This window comes from Geotrypetes seraphini, chromosome 10, assembly GCF_902459505.1.
Source record: "Geotrypetes seraphini chromosome 10, aGeoSer1.1, whole genome shotgun sequence".
NCBI classification, from domain to species: Eukaryota; Metazoa; Chordata; class Amphibia; order Gymnophiona; family Dermophiidae; genus Geotrypetes; species Geotrypetes seraphini.
Genome location: NC_047093.1, coordinates 14793323 through 14818140, shown reverse-complemented (window position 1 = coordinate 14818140; position 24818 = coordinate 14793323). Strand labels below are relative to the sequence as shown.

The 24818-nt window shown below is 46.9% G+C and overlaps 1 protein-coding gene across 2 annotated transcripts in view; it reads right to left on the bottom strand.

Annotated features, from left to right (window-relative positions):
- RGS9 (regulator of G protein signaling 9) overlaps window positions 1–24818 on the bottom strand; it is an 85595-nt gene that overhangs the window by 35347 nt on the left and 25430 nt on the right. The window contains exons 9-13 of one of the 2 annotated variants that reach the window (XM_033961201.1): window positions 18983–19054; window positions 11304–11333; window positions 10150–10211; window positions 7514–7627; window positions 5674–5789 (exon numbers count right to left, since the gene is read on the bottom strand). In XM_033961201.1, coding sequence (XP_033817092.1) covers window positions 5674–5789; window positions 7514–7627; window positions 10150–10211; window positions 11304–11333; window positions 18983–19054 — 394 coding nt within the window. The remainder of the gene's footprint in view (window positions 1–5673; window positions 5790–7513; window positions 7628–10149; window positions 10212–11303; window positions 11334–18982; window positions 19055–24818) is intronic. The other variant, XM_033961202.1, reaches the window with a different exon arrangement.

Genomic DNA, 24818 nt, shown 5'->3' with positions numbered 1-24818 from the left:
CTGGTGGTCTAGCACAGTGGTTCCCAACCACTGGAGGACCACCAGGCCAGTCGGGTTTTCAGGCTAGCCTTAATAAATATGCATGAAGCAGATTTGCATGCCTGTCACTTCCATTATATGCAAATCTCTCTCATGCATATTCATTAGGGCTAGCTTGAAATCCCGATTGGCCTGGTGGTCCTCCAGGACAGGGTTGGGAACCACTAGTCTAGCGGGCTTTAGGGGCAGGAGCGATCTTCCTACGCTCCTGCCCCGTACAGATCGCCAATAGGAAATGATTGCCGTGAGTTCCCGTAGTCTCTCAAGACTACGACGGGAGCTCATGGCAGCCATTTCCTATTGGCGATCTACACGGGGCAGGAGCATAGGAAGATCGCTCCTGCCCCAAAAGTCCGCTAGACCACCAGGTAAGGCCGGGATGCCGGGAGGAAGGCTGGAGAGAGGCAGGAATGTGGTAAACTATGGGGGTTCCCTCCCCCCCCAAAAAAATAGCAAATAAATGAAACCGCGAGTGTCGAAACTGCGAATGGGGAGGGGAAGTGTATCATGTCGGGAATTCCCGTTTGAGACTCTAGAGTAGACATGGGCAACTCCGGTCCTCGAGGGCCAGAATCCAATCGGGTTTTCAGGATTTCCTCAATGAATATGCATTGAAAACAGTGCATGCAAATAGATCTCATGCAGATTCATTGGGAAAATCCTGAAAACCCGATTGGATTCCAGCCCTCGAGGACCGGAGTTGCTCATGTCTGCTCTAGACCTAAAAGATGGGACCGCTGGGCAAGATGGACCTCTGGTCTGCCTCAGCGGAGGCAACTTCTTATGTTCTTATGAGTAAATGAAATAAGCAAATTGTTTAGGGAAACTGTGAAATTGCAAGCAATTCGTATAAATAAAAACTGAGTGATTCAGACTGATGAAGAAATTGGCTCTTTGAGCCCTCAAGGAAACAGGTCATAGTTTGGCTAATTTATTGAGTATAGATGAGGTGTTATAGTGAAGGAATGCTTATTATCCTCGTCATTTGATCTGAACAATAGTGTCTTGGAATTGGATCTTTAGAACATGCTCACACCAAATACAATCAGTCTTCTTCTAAAGGGCATAAATTAATACACTTTTCATGATTCAACACAAATCAATAAAGCAAAGAGGAATGCCATTAAAAAGAGTTTATTGGTATTCTTTGAAACGCTACCTAATTCACTTCCACTACAATTCTAGGGTCAATCATCATTACTAGATTTTTTTCAAAAAAGGCAACACAGAATGTTTACTGAAAGCCTTTATCGAACAAGCGTAACACAGATACCTTTTTGGACTTTTCACAGAAGCACTCTTTTAGCACTGACCCCATTTCTGAGTAGGGGGAAAAAAGGAGATGGGTATCGCAAAGAAAAGAATACATAGGACACGCAAAAAAGTAGGGTCCACCATTATCTCATTGTTCAACGTAGTGTAGCTGATCTAAAAATTCAACTAGAAAAGGCCACAGTCAGGCACAGGACCTGGGACAACGGAGGGATGTTGCGATCACTGAAAACCACTTAAGACTTAAGAGCATAAGAACAGCCTTACTGGGTCAGACCAACGGTCCATCACGCCCAGTAGCCCGTTCTCACAGTGGCCAATGCAGGTCACTAGTACGTGGCCAAAACCCAAGGAGTAGCAACATTCCATACAGAATCTCAAAGAATAACAAGGGGACAGGTTTAAAACAAATGCTAGGAAGTTCTTTTTTACCCAGAGGGTGGTGGACACATGGAACGCGCTTCCAGAGAATGTGATAGGCCAGAACTCTGTACAGGGGTTCAAGGAGGGTTTGGATAGGTTCCTGGAGGATAAGGAGATAGAGGGGTACAGATATAACTAGAGGTAGTTTATAGAAATAGGCAGAAACCACTTCACAGGTCACGGACCTGATGGGCCGCCGCGGGAGCGGACCGCTGGGCGAGATGGACCTCGGTCTGACCCAGTGGAGGCAACTTCTTATGTTCTTATGTTCTTATGTTCACTCTTTTAGCACTGACCCCATTTCTGAGTAGGGGGAAAAAAGGAGATGGGTATCGCAAAGAAAAGAATACATAGGACACGCAAAAAAGTAGGGTCCACCATTATCTCATTGTTCAACGTAGTGTAGCTGATCTAAAAATTCAACTAGAAAAGGCCACAGTCAGGCACAGGACCTGGGACAACGGAGGGATGTTGCGATCACTGAAAACCACTTAAGACTTAAGAGCATAAGAACAGCCTTACTGGGTCAGACCAACGGTCCATCACGCCCAGTAGCCCGTTCTCACAGTGGCCAATGCAGGTCACTAGTACGTGGCCAAAACCCAAGGAGTAGCAACATTCCATACAGAATCTCAAAGAATAACAAGATTCCGGAATCCCAGAGAGTAACAAGATTCTAGAATCCCAAAAAGTAGCAACATCCCATACAGAATCTCAAAGAATAGCAAGATTCTGGAATCTCAGAGAGTAACAAGATTCTAGAATCCCAAAGAGTAGCAACATTCCATACAGAATCTCAAAGAATAGCAAGATTCCAGAATCCCAGAGAATAACAAGATTCTAGAATCCCAAAGAGTAGCAACATTCCATACAGAATCTCAAAGAATAGCAAGATTCCAGAATCCCAGAGAATAACAAGATTCTAGAATCCCAAAGAGTAGCAACATTCCATGCTACCAATCCAGGGCAAGCAGTGGCTTCCCCCATGTCTTTCTCAATAACAGACTATGGACTTTTCCTCCAAACCTTTCTTAAAACCAGCTACACTATCCGCTTTTGGCCACAACCTCTGGCAACACGTTCCAGATCTTAACTATTCTCTGAGTGAAAAAAAATATTTCCTCCTATTGGTTTTAAAAGTATTTCCTTGCAGTTTTATCGAGTGTCTCCTAGTCTTTGTAATTTTTGACAGAGTGAAAAATCGATCCACTTGTACCCGTTCTACTCCACTCAGGATTCTGTAGACTTCAATCATATCTCCCCTCTTTGATCAGTTCCAGTATGGCAATTTTTATGTGACCAAGTATAGGACAGTCAAGCCAATGTGACATCACTGATGAGGTTGCCTCTTAGGCATTGGTGGAATGAGGCATCATGACATCACAAGCTCAGCTCTGGAATGTTGCTACTCTTTGGTTTTCTGCCAGGTACTTGGGACCTGGGTTGGCCACTGCTGAAAACAGGATACTGGATTTGATGGACCTTTGGTCTATCCCAGTATGGCAGCTCTTATGTTCTTTGTAATCATTCATATACATTGTACTTCATGTCTTTTGTCACTAGGTGGCGCCAAATTCCTTGACTATAGCACCATTTCATATTCTGTGACTACGAAAATCTTTCTTGAATAAGGATTTGTGTTCAAGTTCTCAGAACAGATTAGAAGAAAAAAAAAAGCTCCATTGAGCCAAGTGATATCATTGGTCAACAGGCCCTGTCCAATGTCCCCATCTTGTGTACACAGATGGAATATCTGACTATATCCAACATCAAGGCTTAGCTGAGTTTTGAAAGAAATGTTTTGTTTCACAGATTTCTTTCAGATCTATCATATTTGGTCATCAGATGCATTTTTCATTCACTGTAAATGAGCACAGCCCACCTATTAACAGCATTGTCACTCTTCAGGACGGTTGCTAAACAATACATCTAGAGCAGGGCTGCCCAAGTCCCGTCCTCGAGATCTACTGGCAGGCCAGGTTTTCAGGATAGTCACAATGAACATGCATGAGAGAGATCTGCATACCAAGAAGGCAGTGCAGGCAAATCTTTCTCATGCATATTCATTGTGGATATCCTGAAAACCTGGCCTGCCAGTAGATCTCGAGGACTGGACTTGAGCAGCCTTGATCTAGAGCAGTGGTTCCCAAACCCTGTCCTGGGGGACCCCCAGCTAGTAGGGTTTTCAAGATATCCCTAATGAATATGCATGAGAGAGATTTGCATACCTGTCACTTCCATTATATGCAAATCTCTCTCATGCATATTCATTAGGGATATCTTGAAAACCCGACTGGCTGGGGGGTCCCCCAGGAAAGGGTTTGGGAACCACTGATCTAGAGTTTGTGATAATAAGCCACAGATTCTGTGCACTCTAATTTCCTGCAGTCCATCCCAGTGCTGAAAACGAAAGACATTTTCAAGGGTTAACAGCAATTCGCAAGTTGGACCTTCACTGCATGCAAATCTATCTCATCCATAATCATTAGGAATATCTCTCTTTCTCAACCGACAGACATAAGAGAAGCTCACACTTGAATTTTTGTTTCCCCACTGGCTAGTCCAGGGGTGTCAAAGTCCCTCCTCGAGGGCCGCAATCCAGTCGGGTTTTCAGGATTTCCCCAATGAATATGCATGAGATCTATTAGCATACAATGAAAGCAGTGCATGCAAATAGATCTCATGCATATTCATTGGGGAAATCCTGAAAACCCGACTGGATTGCGGCCCTCGAGGAGGGACTTTGACACCCCTGGGTTAGAGGATGTAAATTTTAAAGACATCATCAACATCTTTTCTCACATCAGGCAGCATTATGGGGTAAAGACCTGGAACAATTGCTTATGCCTAGTACTTATGGGGAATTTAGGAAACGCCTAAAAACATATCTGTTCCTGAAGTATTTAGGCAACTGACCCGTACAATCTTATTCCACAATAACTGATCCCTAGAGCTGTTAATCACTAGCTTTTAACTTTGTTAATTCCACTCAATTTGTAGCATCTTTTAATCATTGTAAACCGCATAGAACTTCACGGTCCTGCGGTATATAAACTGTTATTATTATTATCCTAAAACCCCGACTGGCTAAGGGGTATACCATCGACTTAGGAACCTCATTGGCTCCCCGTCCGTTTCCGAATACAGTTCAAACCCCACTTACTGACTTACAAGTGCATTCACTCTGTAGCCCCTCAAAATTTCTCCTCACTTATCTTCCCCTATGCCCCCCCCCCCCCCCCCCCCCGTCAAACTCCATTCGTCGGGTAAGTCCCTCTTATCTATACTCTTCTCCTCCACTGCCAACTCCAGACTCGGTCCCTCCTTTCTTGCCACGCCATACGCTTTGAACAGGCTGCCAGAGTCAACACGTCCTGCTCCGTCTCAAATCCAAGCTAAAAGCCCACTTTGTTGAAGCCGCTTTCAACTCTTAACTCCCACTCGCTGTCAGATACCCATCGTATCATTCCTTCTGCCAGAAACTCCCCAACCCTGAGATGTCCTTTCTGTTTGTCCAAATTAGATTGTAAGCTCTTCTGAGCACGGTCCATTTATTGACTCTTAAATGTACAGAGCTATGTATGCCTTTCAGCGCTGTAGAAATGATAAATAGCGGTCGTATTCGTGGTTTAGAGAACCACCTAGTAGAGAGATTGATTCTGTAATGGGCTTTAATATCAGGAGCAGAAGCTCCCCGTTACATTTTTCCACTGTCATGCTCCTCTTTCCTAGCCAAACATTTTTAAAATAGGAATTCTCTACGCAGTCCTGGGGGGACACCCAGCCAGTCAGGTTTTCAGGATATCTACAAATGAATATGTGTGAGACAGATTTGAAGACTCTGCTTCCTTTAGATGGAAATCCACCTCCTGCGTAAACACGGTGAATATCCAGAAAAGCCAATCCGTGGGCCTCTGTTCTGAAAACGTACAAACATACCACTGAATTCTTTCTTTAGAAAAAGCTGGAAGCTCTGCCGCCCTTTGGGGTCCCGGATCAGTTCGCTGAAGTTGAAAGCCCACCGCTCCACCCGAAGCTTGGTGGGCACTTCCACCCTGAAAGAAGCAGAAGAAAGAAAAAGAAATGATGACCCCCCCCCCCGTCCAACAAGGGAAGCCCTTTGTCTAATTAACAGCTCCGATCAGACCTGCATGCCGGTTTCAGATGCTGTCCACGGCAGAGGTACTTGTTGGGAACAAGGGCAGTGGCGTAGAAAGGGGGAGGTGCGGTCATCCTAAGGGCGTGGCGGCACTCCTCCTCCTCTCCACCCCCATCCGCTCGCTTTGCCCGTCCGCCCACCCGCCCGCTCCTCTCCTTGCCGTGCATGCCCCTTGCCTTCCCCGTACCTTTTTTGGCGCTATATGACGTCACTTTCGAGACCCGCGCCTAGGAAGTGACGTTATAGGGCATGCCGACACTTTGATATTATTATTGGTTTTTCAAGGGGGCTTGTGTTGGATTTGATTGTCTAAATATGATCATATTTCACCACATTGCCAAAAATTGCACTGGCTCACAGTCACCTTCAGAGTACAGTATAAAAGCAGTGAGGTTGTGATAGGCCAGAGCACAGTACAGGGGTTCAAGGAAGGTTTAGATAGGTTCCTAAAGGATAAGGGGATTGAGGGGTACAGACAGAAGCAGAGGTAGGTTATAGAAATGGTCAGGAACAACTTCACAGGTCATAGACCTGATGGGCCGCCGCGGGAGCGGACCGCTGGGCGCGATGGACCTCTGGTCTGACCCAGTGGAGGCAACTTCTTATGTTCTTATGATGATTTGCCATCGTTTAAAAATAATATATTTAGCTATACATCAAAAAGATCTTTGCATTCTGAAAATTTAGCTTTCCTGAGGACGTCTGTGAAGCCAAGACTTGTCGAGACTGGTAAAATGACGTTCTGTTGTGCAGGAGTTAAGTTATGGAATTCCTTGGTGGGTCAGATACGAAATTGCTATGGAAAGGGCAGGTTTAGAAAATATTAAAAGACGTGGCTATTTGTAGATGCCTTTTTCTAGCTATCTCTAGTAAAATTGATGAACTATCCACGATTTTTAGTATTGAAATTATGATATCTTTCTGGGGACTGTTTGCATGTTTATTTTATCACAGGTCTATTTTATCATGTGTTTATTTTTATATTGTGTGTGTAAATTATGTAAACCGCTTAGTTTTAAACGGTATATAAATGTTTAAAATAAATCAATTTAAATTAAATTAAAGAAATAATGCATACTTTTGAAGTATTTCCTGATCTTCCTCTGGCCACAGTGAACTGAGGAGAAAGAGGAAGAGGCTCAGGGTCTCAGGCAGTGGCGCAGCGAGAGTACGAGGCGCCCGGGGCGGTGGTGCCCACTGCGCCCTCCTCTCTGCCCCCAACCCCGCTCCTTCAGCGCCAACTCCCCACACCCTCCTCGCTGCCCTGCCTTCCCAACCCACAGCTCTTCAAATCTTCGCCAGCACGAACAGCTTCGCCGGCCTGAAGTTCGCGCTGGCTTTCCCTCTGACGTCACTTCCCGGCCCTGCGACCCAGAAGGGATTTCAGAGGGAGCCTGGCCGGCGCGAGTCATAGGCCGGAGAAGTTGCTCACGCTGGTGAAGATTTTAAAGAGGGACGGGGGCGAGGAAGGGAGGGCGCGAATGTGGTGTGGGTGGGCAGAGAGGTGCCAGCGCCCCCACCAAGACGGCGCCAAGGGCGGTCCACCCCCCTCCCTCCCCCCTTACCACGCCACTGGTCTCAGGGCATACATTCAGCTTAATGCACGAGACACAGACTTACAGTTTAGCATTGAATTCCCAGAACATGGCATCATCAGTAATCCAGGGGTTGCTGGGAAGACATCCTGACATGATGGGGTCATGGGAAAAGTACAATTCACTGAACTTCAAAATGCTGAACAAGGAACAAAAACAAAAAACAGAGATTCCATTCATCTTCTCTTTAGCATTTACATCAGAGGTGTCACATGGCCTGCTGTGGTTGAAAGTGTGGACCGGGCGCTGGGCATCACGCTACTGAATGTATTAACCTAGGAAAACCTACCTTCTCTGCAGGCTACGATACCCTGTATTGAACCAATGTAATATTCCGATGAATATTGCATTGAACCAATGTAATATTCCAAAGAATATTCCCAAAAAGTTGTAACACCAGATAGGACTTCCCTGAATTTGGGTTACCAGATTTTACTACTGCAGGCAGCCGGGGGGGAGGGAGGGTGGCGGGGCTAGGAAGAGATTGGGGGCGGGACTGGGATGGTTGGAATTGGGCGGGCCTGGGGGGCGGGTCTAGGGTGTCCGGAATTTCCAAACGGAAAATCTGGTAAACCTACATGCAGTACAACACCAGAGAAATAGAAAGAAATGTGTTTCTTCCTGAACAGAACAAAATATAGACAGCAGATGTAAATTCTGAAAAATGACACATTTCAATCACTATACTGAAAATAAGCTCACTTTGTGGTCTGGTGATTTAATTTTTCTACTCTTTTCCCAGTCTGTGCTCTTAACTCTGTTTCCAAGGCCTTCTTATGCATTTACTGGTTTTCTCTCCTTCAATTTCTGCCCTAACTCCATCTTTGTACTATCCAATAACACTACCCTCAATTTGACTTAAATTGTTATTCAATGAATGCTCAGAGACCTGGAGGGTTTTTTTCTGGAAGGTAAACCCCCCTATAACACCTCACCACCCAATCTTTGCTAGATCTTTCATACTTTTAAGCATAAATTCGTGCCAAATCAATACCAAATCAGCTTGGTTTCTAGAGCTTTAAGTTACGAAATGTTGAACTTTTTTGAATTATTTACACTGATTTGGTATTGATTTGACACTAATTTATGCTTAAAAGTATGGAAGATCTAGCAAAGATTGGGTGGTGAGGTGGTATAGGGGGGTTTTCCTTCCAGAAAAAAAACCCTCCATGTCTCTGAGCATTCATTGAATAACAATTTAAGTCAAATTGAGGGTAGTGTTATTGGATAATACAAAAATTTTTTCACTCCCCCCTTTTTGCATGAATGGTATATATATACCTTCTTCCTGCATATGTTGGACTTCGTCTGCATCCACCTTTGGCATTAGCTTTTAACATTCAACTTTCTTCCATTTTTCTGCTTCCTCCTCAGGTCTATCTACTTTTCCATGTCTTCCCTTCCCATCTATCCCTATGCACTCTCTCCTCCCTCTTTCTGCCCTTCCCTACCATCCATGTATGCCATCTCCTCCCTCTTTCTTCTTCCCTATTCCCATCTATCCATAAACAGTATTTCTTCCACCTCTTTTCCCTTCCCTACCCCTCCTATCCCTGTGTACCATGTCCTCCCTCCCTCTCTCTCTCCTTCCCCTCCATCCCTGTATATCATCTCCCCCCTCTCTTTCCCTCTCCTATGGTCTGACATCCGTCTTCTCCCTTCCTCCTCCTATGGTCTCTCTCCTCCTTCCTTTCCCTCCTCCACCCTTTGTGGTCTGGCATCTCTCTGTATTTCCCTTCACTTCCCTGCCTTAGTCTGGAATCTCTCCCTCTACCTTCCTTTCCCTGGTCTGGCATCTTTCTCTTCTTCCCCATCCAGTGATCTGATATCTCTCTCCTTCCCCTCTTCCCATGGTCTGCAATCTCTTTCTGCCCCTTCCCTTTCTTCCCTTGGAAGTCTGGCATCTTTCCTTCCCTTTTCTCCCCATCCCCAAGGACCAGCATGTTTCTTACCCTCCCTATGCTATCTCTCCCCCTCTTCCCCCCCCCCATGCAGGATCTGGTGCTTGCTCACCCGGCGCTGCTGTAAATCTTTGACCATCAGCAGAGTGAGTGAAGGAAACACACTGTCTTTGGTGGCCCAGAAGCTTTTCTCTCTGCTACTGCTTCCCACCTATGTGGGAACAGGAAGCAGAAACAGAGAGAAAGCTTCCAGGTTGCCGAAGGCAGTGTGTTTGCTTCACTGACGCTGCTGACGGCTGAAAGTTACAGCAGCGATAGGTAAGCAAGCACCACATTCCACGAGGAGGGGAGAGGGAAGACTCCGGATACATGTACAAGTTTCCCTGGATAAAAAAGTTGTAAAATTGAAAAGCATGCCCAGACTGAGTCCCTACACAGTCCTCAAAAAGAGGACATCTGGACATCTGGTAATCCTAGCTTTGGGGTGCTTATAAGATGTGCCACACAGGATCACACTAGAGGTCTATTGATCCCAGCGCCCCGATTCCAGCTCACAAAAAACATTCCTTGTTGCTGGTTGCTTGGGATAAGTAGCTTTCCCCATCTACCTAGCTAATAAGCGGTTTATGAACTTTTCCTCCAGGAACTTGCCCAAATAACACAATGTCCAATAGCAGAGACAATCATATTTGACTCCCTGAATGACGGAAGCCCATCATTGCACGTCTCCACACATTGACCCCTCTGCTGGAGCACTCACCCTCCCAGTGAGACTGAGGACTTCACTGTGGATCTCATGAGGGCCTGCCGATGGTACATAATCTAGAACGCAAAGATTAAATACACGGTTTAGCTACTGACACAATGCGCTTAAACATTTCTCAGAAAATCTGTGACGTGCAATTGGAAAACAGGCTTTAGGTCTTCTCCCGCGGTGATTAGCAAGTTCTTCCGGAATTAATCCAGGTACCTCTCCTCCCTTGTAACCAGAAAAATAACAAACTCCAAAACTGTTTAAACTTCACTGGAAATGTCCAGTTAGCTCTTTTGTAATCCGCCTTGAACTGCAAGGTATAGGCGGAATAGAAGTCACTAATGTAATGTAATGTAATATCGAGATACCGAATAGGGCATTTTAGCAGATGGATCATTTTTTGAGGCATTTAAGTCAGGCCAGCAAGTAATTTACCCAAGTAGAAATTCCCAAAATTCTCCTTCCTCAATACTGCTTTAAAAAAATGCATCTTTTATCGTTCGAGCCTCAGGAATAAATGTCTTCCTATGTTTAAAACATAAGAACATAAACATTGCCGCTGCTGGGTCAGACCCGTGGTCCATTGTGCCCAGCAGTCCACTCCCGCGGCAGCCCGTAGGTCAAAGACCGGCGCCCTAACTGAGTCTAGCCTTACCTGCGTACGTTCTGGTTCAGCAGGAACTTGTCTAACTTTGTCTTGAATCCCTGAAGGGTGTTTCCCCCTATTTGAATCCCTGGAGGGTGTTTTCCCCTATAAAAGCCTCCGGAAGAGCATTCCAGTTTTCCACCACTCTCTGGGTGAAAAACTTCCTTACGTTCGTACAATCTATCCCCTTTCAACTTTAGAGAGTGCCCTCTCGTTCTCCCTACCTTGGAGAGGGTGGACAACCTGTCCTTATCTACTAAATCTATCCCCTTCAGTACCTTGAATGTTTCGATCATGTCCCCTCTCAGTCTCCTCTTTTCAAGGGAGAAGAGGTCCAGTTTCTCTAGCCTCTCATCGTACGGCAACTCCTCCAGTCCCTTAAGGAAACTAGAATGTGCGCACAAAGAGAGTGACTCTAAAACAGCGTGAATAAATATAGATCTATAGGTTCAATTCAAATATTTACTACTCACTGTATAGGGTGTGTTATGTGATCTTTGGTAAGATTAATTACCTGTCTTCTGTAAAAGTCGAATGTTTTTTTCTGCAAGACAAAGGTATAACTTGTTAATCTGAGTTGATGCACAAATAAAGTTTTCTTTAAACCACATAAAAGAAAGAGAATTTCCCCAGCCATAGATTACGGCTCGGGCTAATTCTAAGAAGCTGCATCGCTGGAAGAGAATTGACAACAGGGTGGAATAAGCGCAGAGGATAAGTGGCGTAGCGGGGGGGGTGAGCGGTGCCAGGGGCAGTGTCGCCCCTCTCCCCCGCCCCCCTCTGCCGCGACTCCCCCCTTTTCCCATCTCCCCCCTCCCCCTTACCTTTGGCACAAGTAGCCACGATGTAGCTGCTTGCATCAGCTTCGGCACTCTAGGTGCGGGTCCTGGATAAAAGGGTACGGGGAGGGAAGGGGCGCGCGGCAGGAGGGTAGAGAGCAGGAGGGGTGTGAGCGCCCTGAGGAAGATCGTGCCCAGAGCGGACCACCCACCCACCCCTACTACACCACTGGTCGTGAAGCAGTGAAGGAAAGTCAATTGGACTCTGTTAGACAGATCAGGGTAAATTCTCTAATTCCCCACCCCCACCCTAAGAGTGATTTCTACCGTGGCCCGGAGCGCTAAATGCTCCGACGCTGCTCCAATGCACGTATAATTCTCGTGAACGTCGGAGAAGCGTCGGAGCATTGAGCACCCTGGGCTGCAGTAGAAACCTCTATCTCGGCCTAAATTCTCTCCAAAATCAGCCTGGGGGAAAATAAATGCACTTAACACTAGTCTATAAACCACACCTATACGAAGCAACTGCAACGACGTCCATGAAAAAGCAAAATCAAACCAAGACAGGGTGGGAAGTGAAGAGGGGAAAACGTGACTCGTTTGCGTGAGGGTGGAAGGAACGGTTCCGGGGGGGTCTTCCACTGCATGAGGGACAGGCGTCTTGCAAAGCAGTCAATCAAGACACCGGATGAGATTTGAGAAAAAGAGACAGAAAAGCTGGGAAAAGAAGAACAAAATGAATTAGTGTGAATGGATTGAAAACAAAAAAAATATGCCACGCGGTAAGAACAGTAGCTATTAGGACGGGAATTTGGACTGGGGTCTCTCAGACAAGCTGCTTTAGCTTGGGTTGTTAATGCCCCTGACTCGTTCCCTCCACTTTTCCTACTGCCCACATGAAGGCGCTCATTCTACTTTACTCAGGACCATATTTTCACACCCACCAGCAGGGGGCGAGGGGAGGAGGCGCTGGCACCCAACCTCCTCTCTGCCCCCCCTCCCCCGTTCCTTCTAGACCTCCCTCTGCCACGTGCTCCTTCCCTTGTGCCTCATTCACTTTACCCAGCGCGAGCATCGTGGCGTACTTGCTGGCCGCATCGGTGCCGGCTCTCCCTGACATCGCATAGAGGTTCCGCAACGTAGAAGCGACGTTAGAGGGAGATCAGATACAAGGCGGGCAGCGGGTTCGTGGTCCTGCTTGCGCCGGGAAAATTAACGAGGTATGGGGGTGCGGGGGAGGGGCACCAGTACCCCTCGGTTCATAGACAACGGCGCGAAAGACAAAGGCGCGCCCAGACAATTGAGCGCAGCGCAGAGGTGCGCGCCGCTCAAAATTACTGTTTTTAGGGGCTCCGACGGGGGAGGTTTGTTGGGGAACCCCCCCCCCACTTTACTTAATAGGCATCACGCCGGGAAAACAGGGAAAAAGTGAAGTTTTCAGTAAAATGTGGGGGGTTACAACCCCCCCCACCCCCCCACAATGCCCCCACAACGCGGCGCAATGTCTATTAAGTAAAGTGGGGGGGTTCCCCCCCACGCCGCCCCTTCGGAGCCCTAAAAACATTAATTTTGAGCGGCGCGCGCCTCCGCGCTGCGCTCAATTGTCTGGGCGCGCCTTTGTCCCGGCGCGCTTTTGACCTGACACCGTCCCCCTCACTATGCCACTGCCTGCCAGATAGGACTTAACAAAGATCTGGGTTTCCAGTCACATTACAAACCATAAAACCGTACCGCTCTGTTACCCTCTGATCCACCGCCCAGCTCTCCCTGATTCTCTCCCTCCCCCCCCCTACTTTTCCCAAAGAGAATGTCATTGTGGGGTTACCAGACGTCCGGATTTACCTGGGCACGCCCTCTTTTTAGAGGACGTGTCCAGGAGTCAGGAAGGGTTTTCCAAAACCGGGCAGTTTGTCTGGGTTTGGAAAACCGCTGAGCTCGGGGCTGCGTCCGGAGGGCGCGTGCGGGTACGAGGCGATGATGTCACTCGCATGCGCGTGAGGTCATCGCATCTGTGCATGCGCAAGTGCCCCGAAGAGACGAGGTTTGGTCGGGGTTGGGGGGGGGCGGATAAACACATGTACTAAGGCCTTTTTCCTCCAATTTTTTTATCTGATAACCTTGGAATATTAGGGCTCCTTTTACAAAGGTGCGTTTGGGAATTAATGCGCGGAATAGCGCTCGCTAAATTGCCACGCGCGTTAGCCGCTACCGCCTCCTTTTAAGCTAGCGTGCGCTAATCTTGTGCGTGCGCTGAAACCGCTAGTCCACCTTAGTAAAAGGAGCCTTTAATCTTGTTTTACACTAATTTCCCTGTTGTTCGGTTGGTTGTTTTGTATCAGGTCAGTGAGAAACCCCTGAACTCAGATACCTACACCAGCTACTTCTCAAGTTTGAAAACCCCAAAAAATTTGACAGGCTCCACCCAGAACTAAAGCAATCTCCTGAAATGCAATAATTATTAGGGGGGCGATGCCTGGCCCTTTGCAATGTATGCTAATGACCATTTAAGACGTATCAAACAAACCTAGAAACTCCGATGCCTTCCCATAAGGAAAAAGACCAGTGGACTGTAAAGAGGTCAGGGTCACTCTGAGTCTCCTGTTTAACTTTACAATGTCAGGGGGCTGAGGTGTCTCTCATTTTTAAATTATATTACATTGGCATAGGCTTAAAACAGTGGTCTCCAACTCAAACCCTTTGCAGGGCCACATTTTGGATTTGTAGGTACTTGGAGAGCCTCAGAAAAAAAGGGTTAATGTCTTATTAAAGAAATTACAATTTTGCATGAGGTAAAACTCTTCATAGTTTATAAATCTTTCCTTTTGGCTAAGTCTTAATAATAATATTGTCATTTATACATATGATCAAGAAACTGTTTTATTTTACTTTTGTGATTATGATAAACATACTGAGGGCCTCAAAATAGTACCTGGCGGGCCGCATGTGGCCCCCGGGCCGCATATTTGAGACCACTGGCTTAAAAGAAGGTTGAAAAAGTAGAACGACAATTCTGCTCTGTAAACTAGGAATTTTTTTTACTATTAGGGGGAGAGTGTGGCACACTGGTTAAAGCTACAGCCTCAGCACCCTGAGGTTGTGGGTTCAAACCCACGCTGCTCCTTGTGACCCTGGGCAAGTCACTTAATCCCCCCATTGCCCCAGGTCCATTAGATAGATTGTGAGAGGGAAAAATGCTTGAATACCTGAATAAATTCATGTAAACCGTTCTGAGCTCCCCTGGGAGAATAAATAGTGAAAAGTTTCAGCCTCTGATAACCAGAGCTTGAGATTGTGATGTCATAATGATTCATTCCACCAATGCCTAAGAGCCAACCTCATCAGTGATGTCACAATGGCTGGATTGCCCTACACTTGGATCACTTTTGCTACATTCTGATTTCTAGAGTGGTGCAGTGGTTAAAGCTACAGCCTCGGCACCCTGAGGTTGTGGGTTCAAACCCTCGCTGCTCCTTGTGACCTTGGGCAAGTCACTTAATCCCCCAGGTACATTAGATAGACACAAGGGGAAAAATGATTGAGTACCTGAATAAATTTATTTGAACCATTTTGAGCTCCCTTGGGAGAACAGTATAGAAAACTGAATAAATAAATAAATATTTGCTCTCTCCAGTCACGGTACATGGGCTTGTCGCGCCACTGCAGTTTGCCCACATCTGAGAAGCTGAAAGCTATGCCGTCGGTACTTTTACTCCCAGCAGGGCCTCCCAAGGCGGACAGGTTTCAGCAGAGATGTCAGACTAACAATGTACCCCCCTCCCCATCCGGGCAGCGTTGGGGGCGGAGGATCGCGTTTGATGCGACGACATTGAATTTATACCGCGCAGAAGAAAGGCCCGGCAATCTGCTTCTGTCTTCTGCCACAAAAACTCGACGATGTTCATCAAGTCGCTGGGACTCGAACGCGACTCGATGGTACCTATCGATTGCTCTCTACACCATATACATAATTGGGCAAAGCACCGAGTAAATGGGGTTCCTAAACCGTAATTCAAAAGATCTAAGTTAAAATCGGTTCATAGACAAAACCGCCAAAGACCAAAGGTGCGCGCCGACAACTGAGCGCAAGACGGAAGCATGCGCCGAAGAAAAAGAGTGTTTTTAGGGGCTCCGACAGGTGGTTTTGTTGGGGAACCCCCCCCCCCACTTTACTTAATACAGATCGCGCCAGTGTTGTGGGGGGTTTGGGGGTTGTAATCCCTCATTATACTTGAAACTTAACTGTTTCCCTGTTTTTTAGGGAAAAAGTGAAGTTTTCAGTAAAATGTGGGGGGTTACAACCCCCCAAACCCCTCACAATGCGGCGCAATCTGTATAAAGTAAAGTGGGGGGTTCCCCACACACACACCCCCGTCGGAGCCCTTTAAAACAGTCATTTTCTTCAGCGCCCGGCTCCACGTTGCGCTCAGTGGTCTGCGCGCGCCTTTGTCCCGGCGTGCTTTTGACCCGACACCGTTAAAATCATTCTACTCTTAATTTGTGTCATAAAAACACCGCACCCAGGACTGGATTTGCCTCAGGATTTTAGGCTGGGATTGATGTAGCCGTCACTGCTACCTATTTTCCAGCGGCTGCCTCCAACTATGAAAAATTGCTTTACTTCCCAGCATCTTCCTCGTCTTCCCGTTTCCAGGGCAACCAAACCAGCCAGACCGAAGCACTGTAATGTTTCTGACACATGCAAAAATCCAAAGGATCTTTCATGGAGATGAAGAATGGGATTAATTAGCATACGAGCACCGGGTTGAGTCAGTATCTTTTTCGTGCTCATAAATTCGGGATCGGGACAAAATCTGGGCTTAAACCATATGCGGTATGGCTGGTAATAAAACCACCCAACTCCACTGTCCAAATGAACAAGGAGAAGCCGTGAGGTCTTTATTCCACCACCCAAAAACCAGCATAAAGGCCCCCAGGTGGCCAATTTTAATCACCGAAGCAGTCAAAAACACAGAGCAAGAATTACTCAAAATGCTGATACTCTGGGCTGGTCCAACCATAAGGCAAGACTAGGGAGTCGTCTAGGGCAGCAGTTTCAGAGGGAGGGGGGGGGGGGAGGCAGCAAACAGCAGCTGCAATCAAACAGGATTTCTTAGGTGTGCAGATTAAGGGCCTGAAATTTAACTGAGTGGGGGTGAGGGGGGGGGGGCGGAAGACTGAACATTTACTGAAAGTATCCAAAATGCAGGGCTAGCTCAAAGGATTATGGTGCCCCCCTGCCCTCAAAGCTTAAGCTCCCCCCCCTTCAGTCCAACATTTCTCACCTTCTCTCTCCAGTCCCTAGTCTAGGATTCCTCCAATCCCCACAGCCCTTTAAATATAGGGTTACCAGGCTTCCGGATTTACCCAGACATGTCCTCTTTATAGAGGACATGTCCAGGCATCCGAACAGACTTTGTCTGGATTTTGACAGCCATTGAGTTCGGGGCCGCGTCTGGAGGGCACCTGTGCATGCGCAGATGCAATGAGATGATGTCACACGCACGTGCAGATGCGGCCCCAAGAGACGGTGTTTGTGCGGGGCTGGGGTCAAGGGGCAGAAGGGAGCAGGGCGGAATGTGTTAACTGACAGCCTGCGTCTCCCAGTGGCTTAGTAAGGGGGATTGGGGGGGGGCAATCCACCTCGGGTGCCCTCATGATGGGGGCATCAGCACCCGACCTCCTCTCCGCCCCCCCCTTCCCTGCCCCCCACTACCGCGCACCACTCCCCTTCTCCCATACCTTTTTAACCTTCGCGGCGCGAGTGGCAACGCCAACCTGGACCCATGCCTAGGAAGTGACGGCAGAGGACGAGCCGAGACTGGTGTGAGCAGCAGGTGGGGGGGAGGGAGTTGATGCTTGCGCCACGAACATTAAAAAGGGAAGGGGCGCGCACGGCGGAAGAGGGCAGGGAAGGAGCGGATGGAATTGGGGATCGGAGGAGAGGGCGGGGGAGGGACGCCACCTCCCCCCTCCCACTACACCACTGACTACTACTATTATTATTTCTAGAGTGCTACCAGTGTGCCGAGTCACAAAGGAGACAGTTCCTGCTCGAGTGAGCTTACAATCTAAACATTCAAGGCAGACAAACAGGATGCCAGGGGTTAAACTGCTGGCTGGGGTGGTGAGCAGAGGACGGTGGGGAGTAGGGTTACGAGTTGAAGGCTGTCTCGGAACGGTGGGTATTCAGCCTGTTTTTGAACAAAGGAAGGGAAGGGGGTGGGGCGGAGGGACTCAGATCGTTTATTCCAGGCATGAGGGATGGCGAGATGAACGAAGTTTGGGATTGTAAATGGAGGTACAGATAAAAGCAATTTGTCTGAGGAATGGAGTTGTGAAGTCAATAAAGAGGACACATGACTCTGCCTACGCCCCACCCCACCCCACCCCAACCCCTCTCCTGACTCACCTCCCACTAGTCTCTCCCCTGCCCCGGCCCACCCCATCTTTCACCCATTTCCTTAGTCCCCCCTCCTTTCCATCTTCTGTACCTTTTTAGTGCTTCTTTCTTTCCCTTCCCCCTGTGAGTGCTACTCTCTTTCTCTCCCTCTCTCCAACCCCTCTCCCATCGGTACTTCTCCCTCCTTCCCCTGCGAGTGCTTTTTTTCTCTCTCCCTCCAACTCCCATGGATGCTTCTCTCACTCTCTTTTTCTCTCCCTCCATTTCTCTCTCCCTCTCTCCAACCTCCCCCCTGGACGGTGCTTCTTTCTCTCCCTGTGGCTCTCCTTTGTCTGCCGCCTAGCTCCTCACTGAAAATGAATCTTTGGGCCGACCGGCAGCAGCAGCAAGGTGAGGCTGCTGCCATCAACCTGCCCTGGAAACCACATCTCTGGAGCATCCCGCCTACGCAAGAACAGGAGGTTGCTCCAGAGTGAAGGCTTCCAGGGCAGGACAATCTCACTGCTGACGGCCCAAAGATTCAATTTCAGCAGAGCCAGAGGTAGGTGGGGGACAGGGCAGACAGGTTAGGGCTCTAGACACTTTCTCCCCAGACAAGGGATAAAGTTATACAGACATCCAGACAGCCTCTAAAAAAAGGAAATATCCAGGCCCATGACAGGCTCTAGTAGCTTCTTCCAGTTTGGGAGAGAGCTGATGTGGGGCAGAGATGGGACAATCCAGTTAAAAACGTGCAAAGCTCCAAGCTCCAATGGAAGGTGGTAAGTGCACCTACATTGACCCTGTGCAGATATTGCTGGCTAATGACAATATTAGTGCATCGCCTGTAATAAAATATTTTTTTTTTATAATCCTGTGATTTTACTCAACAGACTTGACTGTATGGTTGTCGTATCGTTTGCACTTTCTGTGTAGTTTTGATCCTAGTTTGCCAATCTTGCTATTATTGTTTAACATCTATTAAAAATAATTACAAAAAATATATATATTCAATTTAAATTCGTGCAAACTCACCTGTGTTACCTTAAGTGCATTAGGATCCGTTGCACGATTCAGTCCATACGCCATTACATCCAGAGCTCCAGGCTGTTCCACAAAAGAAATATTAGTCTAGGGAAATTCTTAAAAATGGAAAGATCTTCAGCTAATAGAAGTCTCAACGGCCTTAAAAGATGGGGCAAACTTTAAGAATTCTTATGACAAAGGCAATATAGGCTTGAAGGCAACCCCTTTTTTGATTCATACAATATTACATTACATTACATTAGTGATTTCTATTCCGCCATTACTTTGCGGTTCAAGGCGGATTACATAAGAATTGTCATATTGCTAAATAAATAAAGCGGATAACATATGAGTTGTCATGATATTTGGATATACATAAGGAGTAGATTGAACTTTTTTTTTTTGCTGAGATAATCTGGTTGTGTTATATAGGTTTTATGTATTTTTTGAAGAGTAGGGTTTTTGTTTCTGTTTCGAAGGTTTTGTAGTCTGGTAGAGAGTTGCGCGGGAACAGAAATCCCACCCATCCCCGCCCGTCCCCACCAGGATCCTCTCCGTCCCCACCCGTCCCCGCCAGGATCCTCTCCGTCCCCACCCATCCCCGCAAGGAATTACCTCCATCTCCGCCCATCCCCATAAAAAGCAGCAATTACTTCTGACAGGATCATCAATTCCACAGTTTCTTTTGTGTTTGCGCTGCTGTTTTCCTTGTGGAATCTCTTTGGTGGAACCCTTTTTTGTTTTCTGTTCAGGTAATTAACTTATAAACCCCCTCTTTTACTAAGGCTGACGTGTCCATTATATTATATGGACGAACCCTGCTTCCAAAGCCTTCCATCCCCGTGGGAGTCCCGTGGGCTAGAGGGGGGTCCCCTTGGGAGTCCTGTGGGCCAGAGGGGGGTCCCCGTGGGAGTCTCGTGGGTTAGGGGGATTCCCGCGATCCCCGTTCCCGTGCAGACCTCTAGTCTGTGGTCGAAGACAGCAGATTGGCGAGTTGTCTGTCCAGTTTCGCTGCTCTGGTGGCCAGTAGGTTGTCATACAGTTTTCTTCATTTGATGTTTTTGGTTGGCGGGTGTGTGAATAGTGAGTGGGTTCTCCTGTGTCTGGTTGAGGTGGATTGAGTTAGTCGGTTGTTCCAGTAGGTTGGTCTGTCTCCGTCTATAGCTTTAAATAGTAGGCAATGGAATTTGAAGTGTACACTTCCCCCTCTCCATTCGTGGTTTCGGCAATCGTGATTTCACATATTCGTGATTTTAGGGGGAGGGGGAAAAAATAAAACCATCGTTAAGTCTTCCCCCCAGCATCCCGGCCTTACCTAGTGATCTAGCGAGCTTTCGGGGCAGGAGCGATCTTCCTACGCTCCTGCCCCGTGCAGATTGCCATTAGGAAACAGCTGTAGGGAGTTCCCGTCGTAGTCTCGAGAGACTACGGGAACTCACAGCAGCCACTTCCTAATGGCGATCTGCACGGGGCAGGAGCGTAGGACGATCACTCCTGCCCCGAAAGCCCGCTAGACCACCAGGTAAGGCCGGGAAGGTGGGAGGGAGTTGGGGGTGGGTCAGAGCCGGATATTCGTGGTTTTTCGCCATTCGCGGTCCGGCTCTGCCCCTATCCCCCACGAATCCGGAGGGAGAAGTGTATTCTTGCTTGTATTGGGAGCCAGCGTTTCACTCTAGCCCATGGGATCTCAACCCAATCCTCAGGACACAGCCTGCCAGTCAGGTTTTCATAGGTTTACCAGACATCCTCCTTTTAGGGTCCGGACGGCTTTTCAAAACCCGTCACTTTGGGTTTTGAAAAGCTTCTCGACATAGTTGCTGGGAAGGGGCATCCGCACATGTGCGGCTGTAGCTTGGTGATGTCACGCACACGCACGCATGATGTCATTGTGCCGTGTCCACGCATGCGCAGATGCTGGCCAGGGGCGGAGCTGGGAGTCGGAAAGAGGCGGAACTGGGGGCGTGGCCGTGTGTAACCCTAAGTTTTCAGGATATCCACCAAGAATATGCATAGTATAAATTTGCATACAATGGAGGTAGTGCATACAAATGTATCCCATGCATATCCATTGTGGATATTGTGACAAACCCGTAGCCAGCTTTGTCCCTGTAATGGATAAAAGCATAGCATGGTCCCTGGTCAGGAGAGCTGACCAGGTTAAAAATAAGGATATGGAAATTGACAGTGAGGTAGAGCAGGAAAGGTATGAGCCTAAGAATATCCAGCAGGGAGTGCCATATCATAATAAGTATACCAGAAAGCCTGATAGGACTTTTACTGAGAAGTGGAGTCCTAGTCCTGCAAGGTATGCACATTATCAGCCTAGGAGAAACCAGAGTTATTTCCCTAGGGATTTCCTGCCCAACCTCCCTGCTCCTAGGAGAGAGGGGTGGGGCTATGGCACACGTAACAGCAGAGCCCTGAATCACAGGGGGGGGAAAGAAGGAACTGAGGGAAAGCTGAGGAACCAAGGCAAAGGCACGACCAGCAGCAGTGCAAACAGGCAGATGAGGAGAGAAGTCTCCCTCCTCAACCCCACAGAAGTGAAGACGTGGAGATGGCAGAGGACTTCCCAAGCTTGAGCCCAGCTGCTGGAAAAAATTGTCATTTCTTTAATAAGCTATTAACTATTTTTTCTGAGGCCCTCCAAGTACCTACAAATCCCAAATGGGGCCCTGCAAAGGGTTGGAGTTGGCGACCACTGATATAAAGGGGGAAGGGCAAGGGGTCATGGGTTTGATATGCTGCTTTCTGTGATATAACTATATATTGTGGGGTCCTTTTTGTTAAGGTGCGCTAACCAATTTAGCGCATGCTAAAAATTAGAGTGCACTAAATGCTAAGGCATCCATTATATCGTATGGGCATGTTAGCATTTAGCAAGCACTAAATCAGTTAGCACGCCTTAATAAATGGACCTCTATGTGCAGGTACTTTCTTGACCCTAGTTGGCCAATCTAAGGGGGTCTTTTCAGTAAGCTTCAGCATGTCCTTACATGGGTTTTTCCCATGTATTAAGGCTATTTTTGTCGCATCCAGGAAAGGACCAATTTTCCATAATTAATGACCATGTGCTAATGTTGCCATTAGCATATGGCCAATGAAAATTATTCAACTAATTAGACAAAAAGCTAACCTTTCAGTTCATAAAAGTTACTGTGTTTATTATACAATATTTATTTATTTAACCATTTATATACCACGTAAAACTATGCGGTTTACACATTGGTTACATATATATTATCCTGGTCACCCTTTAGTCACTAAACATATAATACAAACAATGGATAAACATAAGTTTTGCATAATATCAAAAACAAACATTATCAAATCATAATCTTATCAAATACAGCAAAATTGCTACATACAACAATCACACCATTCACACCATACTCGTTGCTCTTTACCATCATTAGTATGCAGGGTGACATTGGATAACCTGGACATACAGATGATTCAACTGGACACTACAGACATATATTTTCCCATAGCCAGCCTGTACCTTGATGTCTGTGAACATCTGCAGCCTTTGCAATGCTAACAATGATGTTCTTGTTTCCATTCCCTGCTGGGAGGATATCCCTTCAAGGTTCTGTTGAACTGTTATCAGTGCTGTATGACTTCATATGCCAGACACCCTAGAAAGCCATAAAACCTTTATAATGAGCAAAGAGCCCTGCTCATGTGGGTGTAACGAGATGAAAGAACTTGGTACCAAAATATTTGCTCTCTGTCTCTGAACCAAGCTATGGGAACCAGACAGCTGAATTGTTGAAGGGTCACCTTTGCCAACTTTTCATCTTACAAGGACACCATCCCGAATATGCACAGAATTGTAAAACCACCAATTAGCAGCTACATGTCTCAATGCTGAAAGAAGAAAGTTCACCATGAGTTCTCTGTTTCTGCAAGGCCCCCCTTTTACTGGGGAGGGGGGGGTGGAGGTGAGAGAGGCGTGGATGGAGGGGAGGAGTTAGCTATACATTATGTTATGTACCAATAGGGAATTACATAACCAGAATTCGGGGATGGACTTTCTTGGAACAAAGGAAGAATTGCTCTGTATAAAAAAAACACGTGTATTCTATGTAGAGCCAGAGAGATTTGCTTACTTATGCTGCAGGGAACTGCTAGCCCCCTGCTAAGCATATGAGTGTTAGTTCTGCTCTCCATTGCATATCCTAAACTGACAATATATTTACTATGCCTTTGCTACTGCCATTTTGTAATCTTTTATACTAACAATAAACAAATATTGTCTGTTTTTGGAACATACAATGCTGTCTTGTAGTCATTCCAATGAGGTAAAATAAGTGGCATTACTTCAAGGGGTAGGGAACTCTGGTCCTCGAGAGCCGTATTCCAGTCGGGTTTTCTGGATTTCCACAATGAATATGCATTGAAAGCAGTGCATGCAAATAGATCTCATGCATATTCATTGGGGAAATCCTGAAAACCCGACTGGAATACAGCTCTCGAGGACTGGAGTTCCCTACCCCTGCCTTAGACCAACAAATCAACTGGTTATTTTATTGTTGTTGTTGGCCTGTGTTATTTTTGACGAAGCAGGAGCTGTTTTCATCTTCTATCACTGCCTCTTCCTCCCTTTTCTTTCCTGACATTGAACTCGTATATGACTGAACTGTTGGCATAAGAAATCAACAGAGCCTTCTTCGTGAGTTCCCAAGGAATATAACTTATCACCAAAACCAACGGTCCCAAAATAAATTCTGTATGCATCAGGGTAACTCTCAAAGTAACACGAGCAGGATTGCCTATGACAGCAAGATTGAGGCTTCAGATGCACCACACGATCAAATCTGAGAGGAGGGCAGGGGCCAAGACAACCTATCATTTCTCCCAGTGCGAGGTTGTTACGCTTTATCAGCAAGACATGTGCTGCCTTTTCAAACGAGAAGAAAGTCACAATGACATGTGTTTCAGGTTGCATTCTTTCCCATCCAAAAAGACCCCCCAAAACAAGGAAATGTCAGTTTGTTTTCTTTCTATGAAAGACTTTTGAGGAAATTAGAAAGTCATGGGATAGGAAGTAATATCCTATTCTGGATTAAGAACTGGTTGAAAGACAGAAAACAGAGAGTGGGTTTAAATGGTCAATATTCTCAATGGAGAAGGGTAAATAGTGGGGTTCCTCAGGGGTCGCTGCTTTTTAACATATTTATCAATGATCTAGAGATGGGAATAACTAGTGAGATAATTAAATTTGCTGATGACACAAAGTTGTTAAATCGCAAGAGGATTCTGAAAAATTGCAAGAGGACCTTGAGAGACTGGATGTCAAAATGGAGGATGACATTTAATGTGAGCAAGAGCAAAGTGATGCATGTGGGAAGGAGGAACCCGAACTATAGCTACGTGATGCTGGGTTCTGTGTTTGGAGTCACCGCCCTGGAAAAGGATCTAGGTGTCATCGCTGAGGATACGTTGAAACCCTCAGCTCAATGTGCGGCGGCGGCTAAGAAAGCAAATAGAATGTTAGGAATTATCAGGAAAGGAACGCAAAGATGAAAATGTTATAATGCCCTTGTATCGCTCTATGGTACGGCTGCACCTCAAATACTGTGCGCAGTTCTGGCCACCGTACCTCAAAAAAAGATGTAGCAGAATTCGAAAAGGTACAGAGAAGGGCGACGAAAACGATAAATAGTCTCTCGAGACTATGACGGGAACTCCCCACAGCCATTTTGTCTCGGTGATCTGCACGGGGCAGGAGCGTAGGAAGATCGCTCCTGCCCCGAAAGCCAGCTAGACCGCCAGGTAAGGTCCGGGACGCTGGGGGGAAGGTGGGAGGGAGGCAGGGAGGTCCAGAATGCAGCGTTTCCTG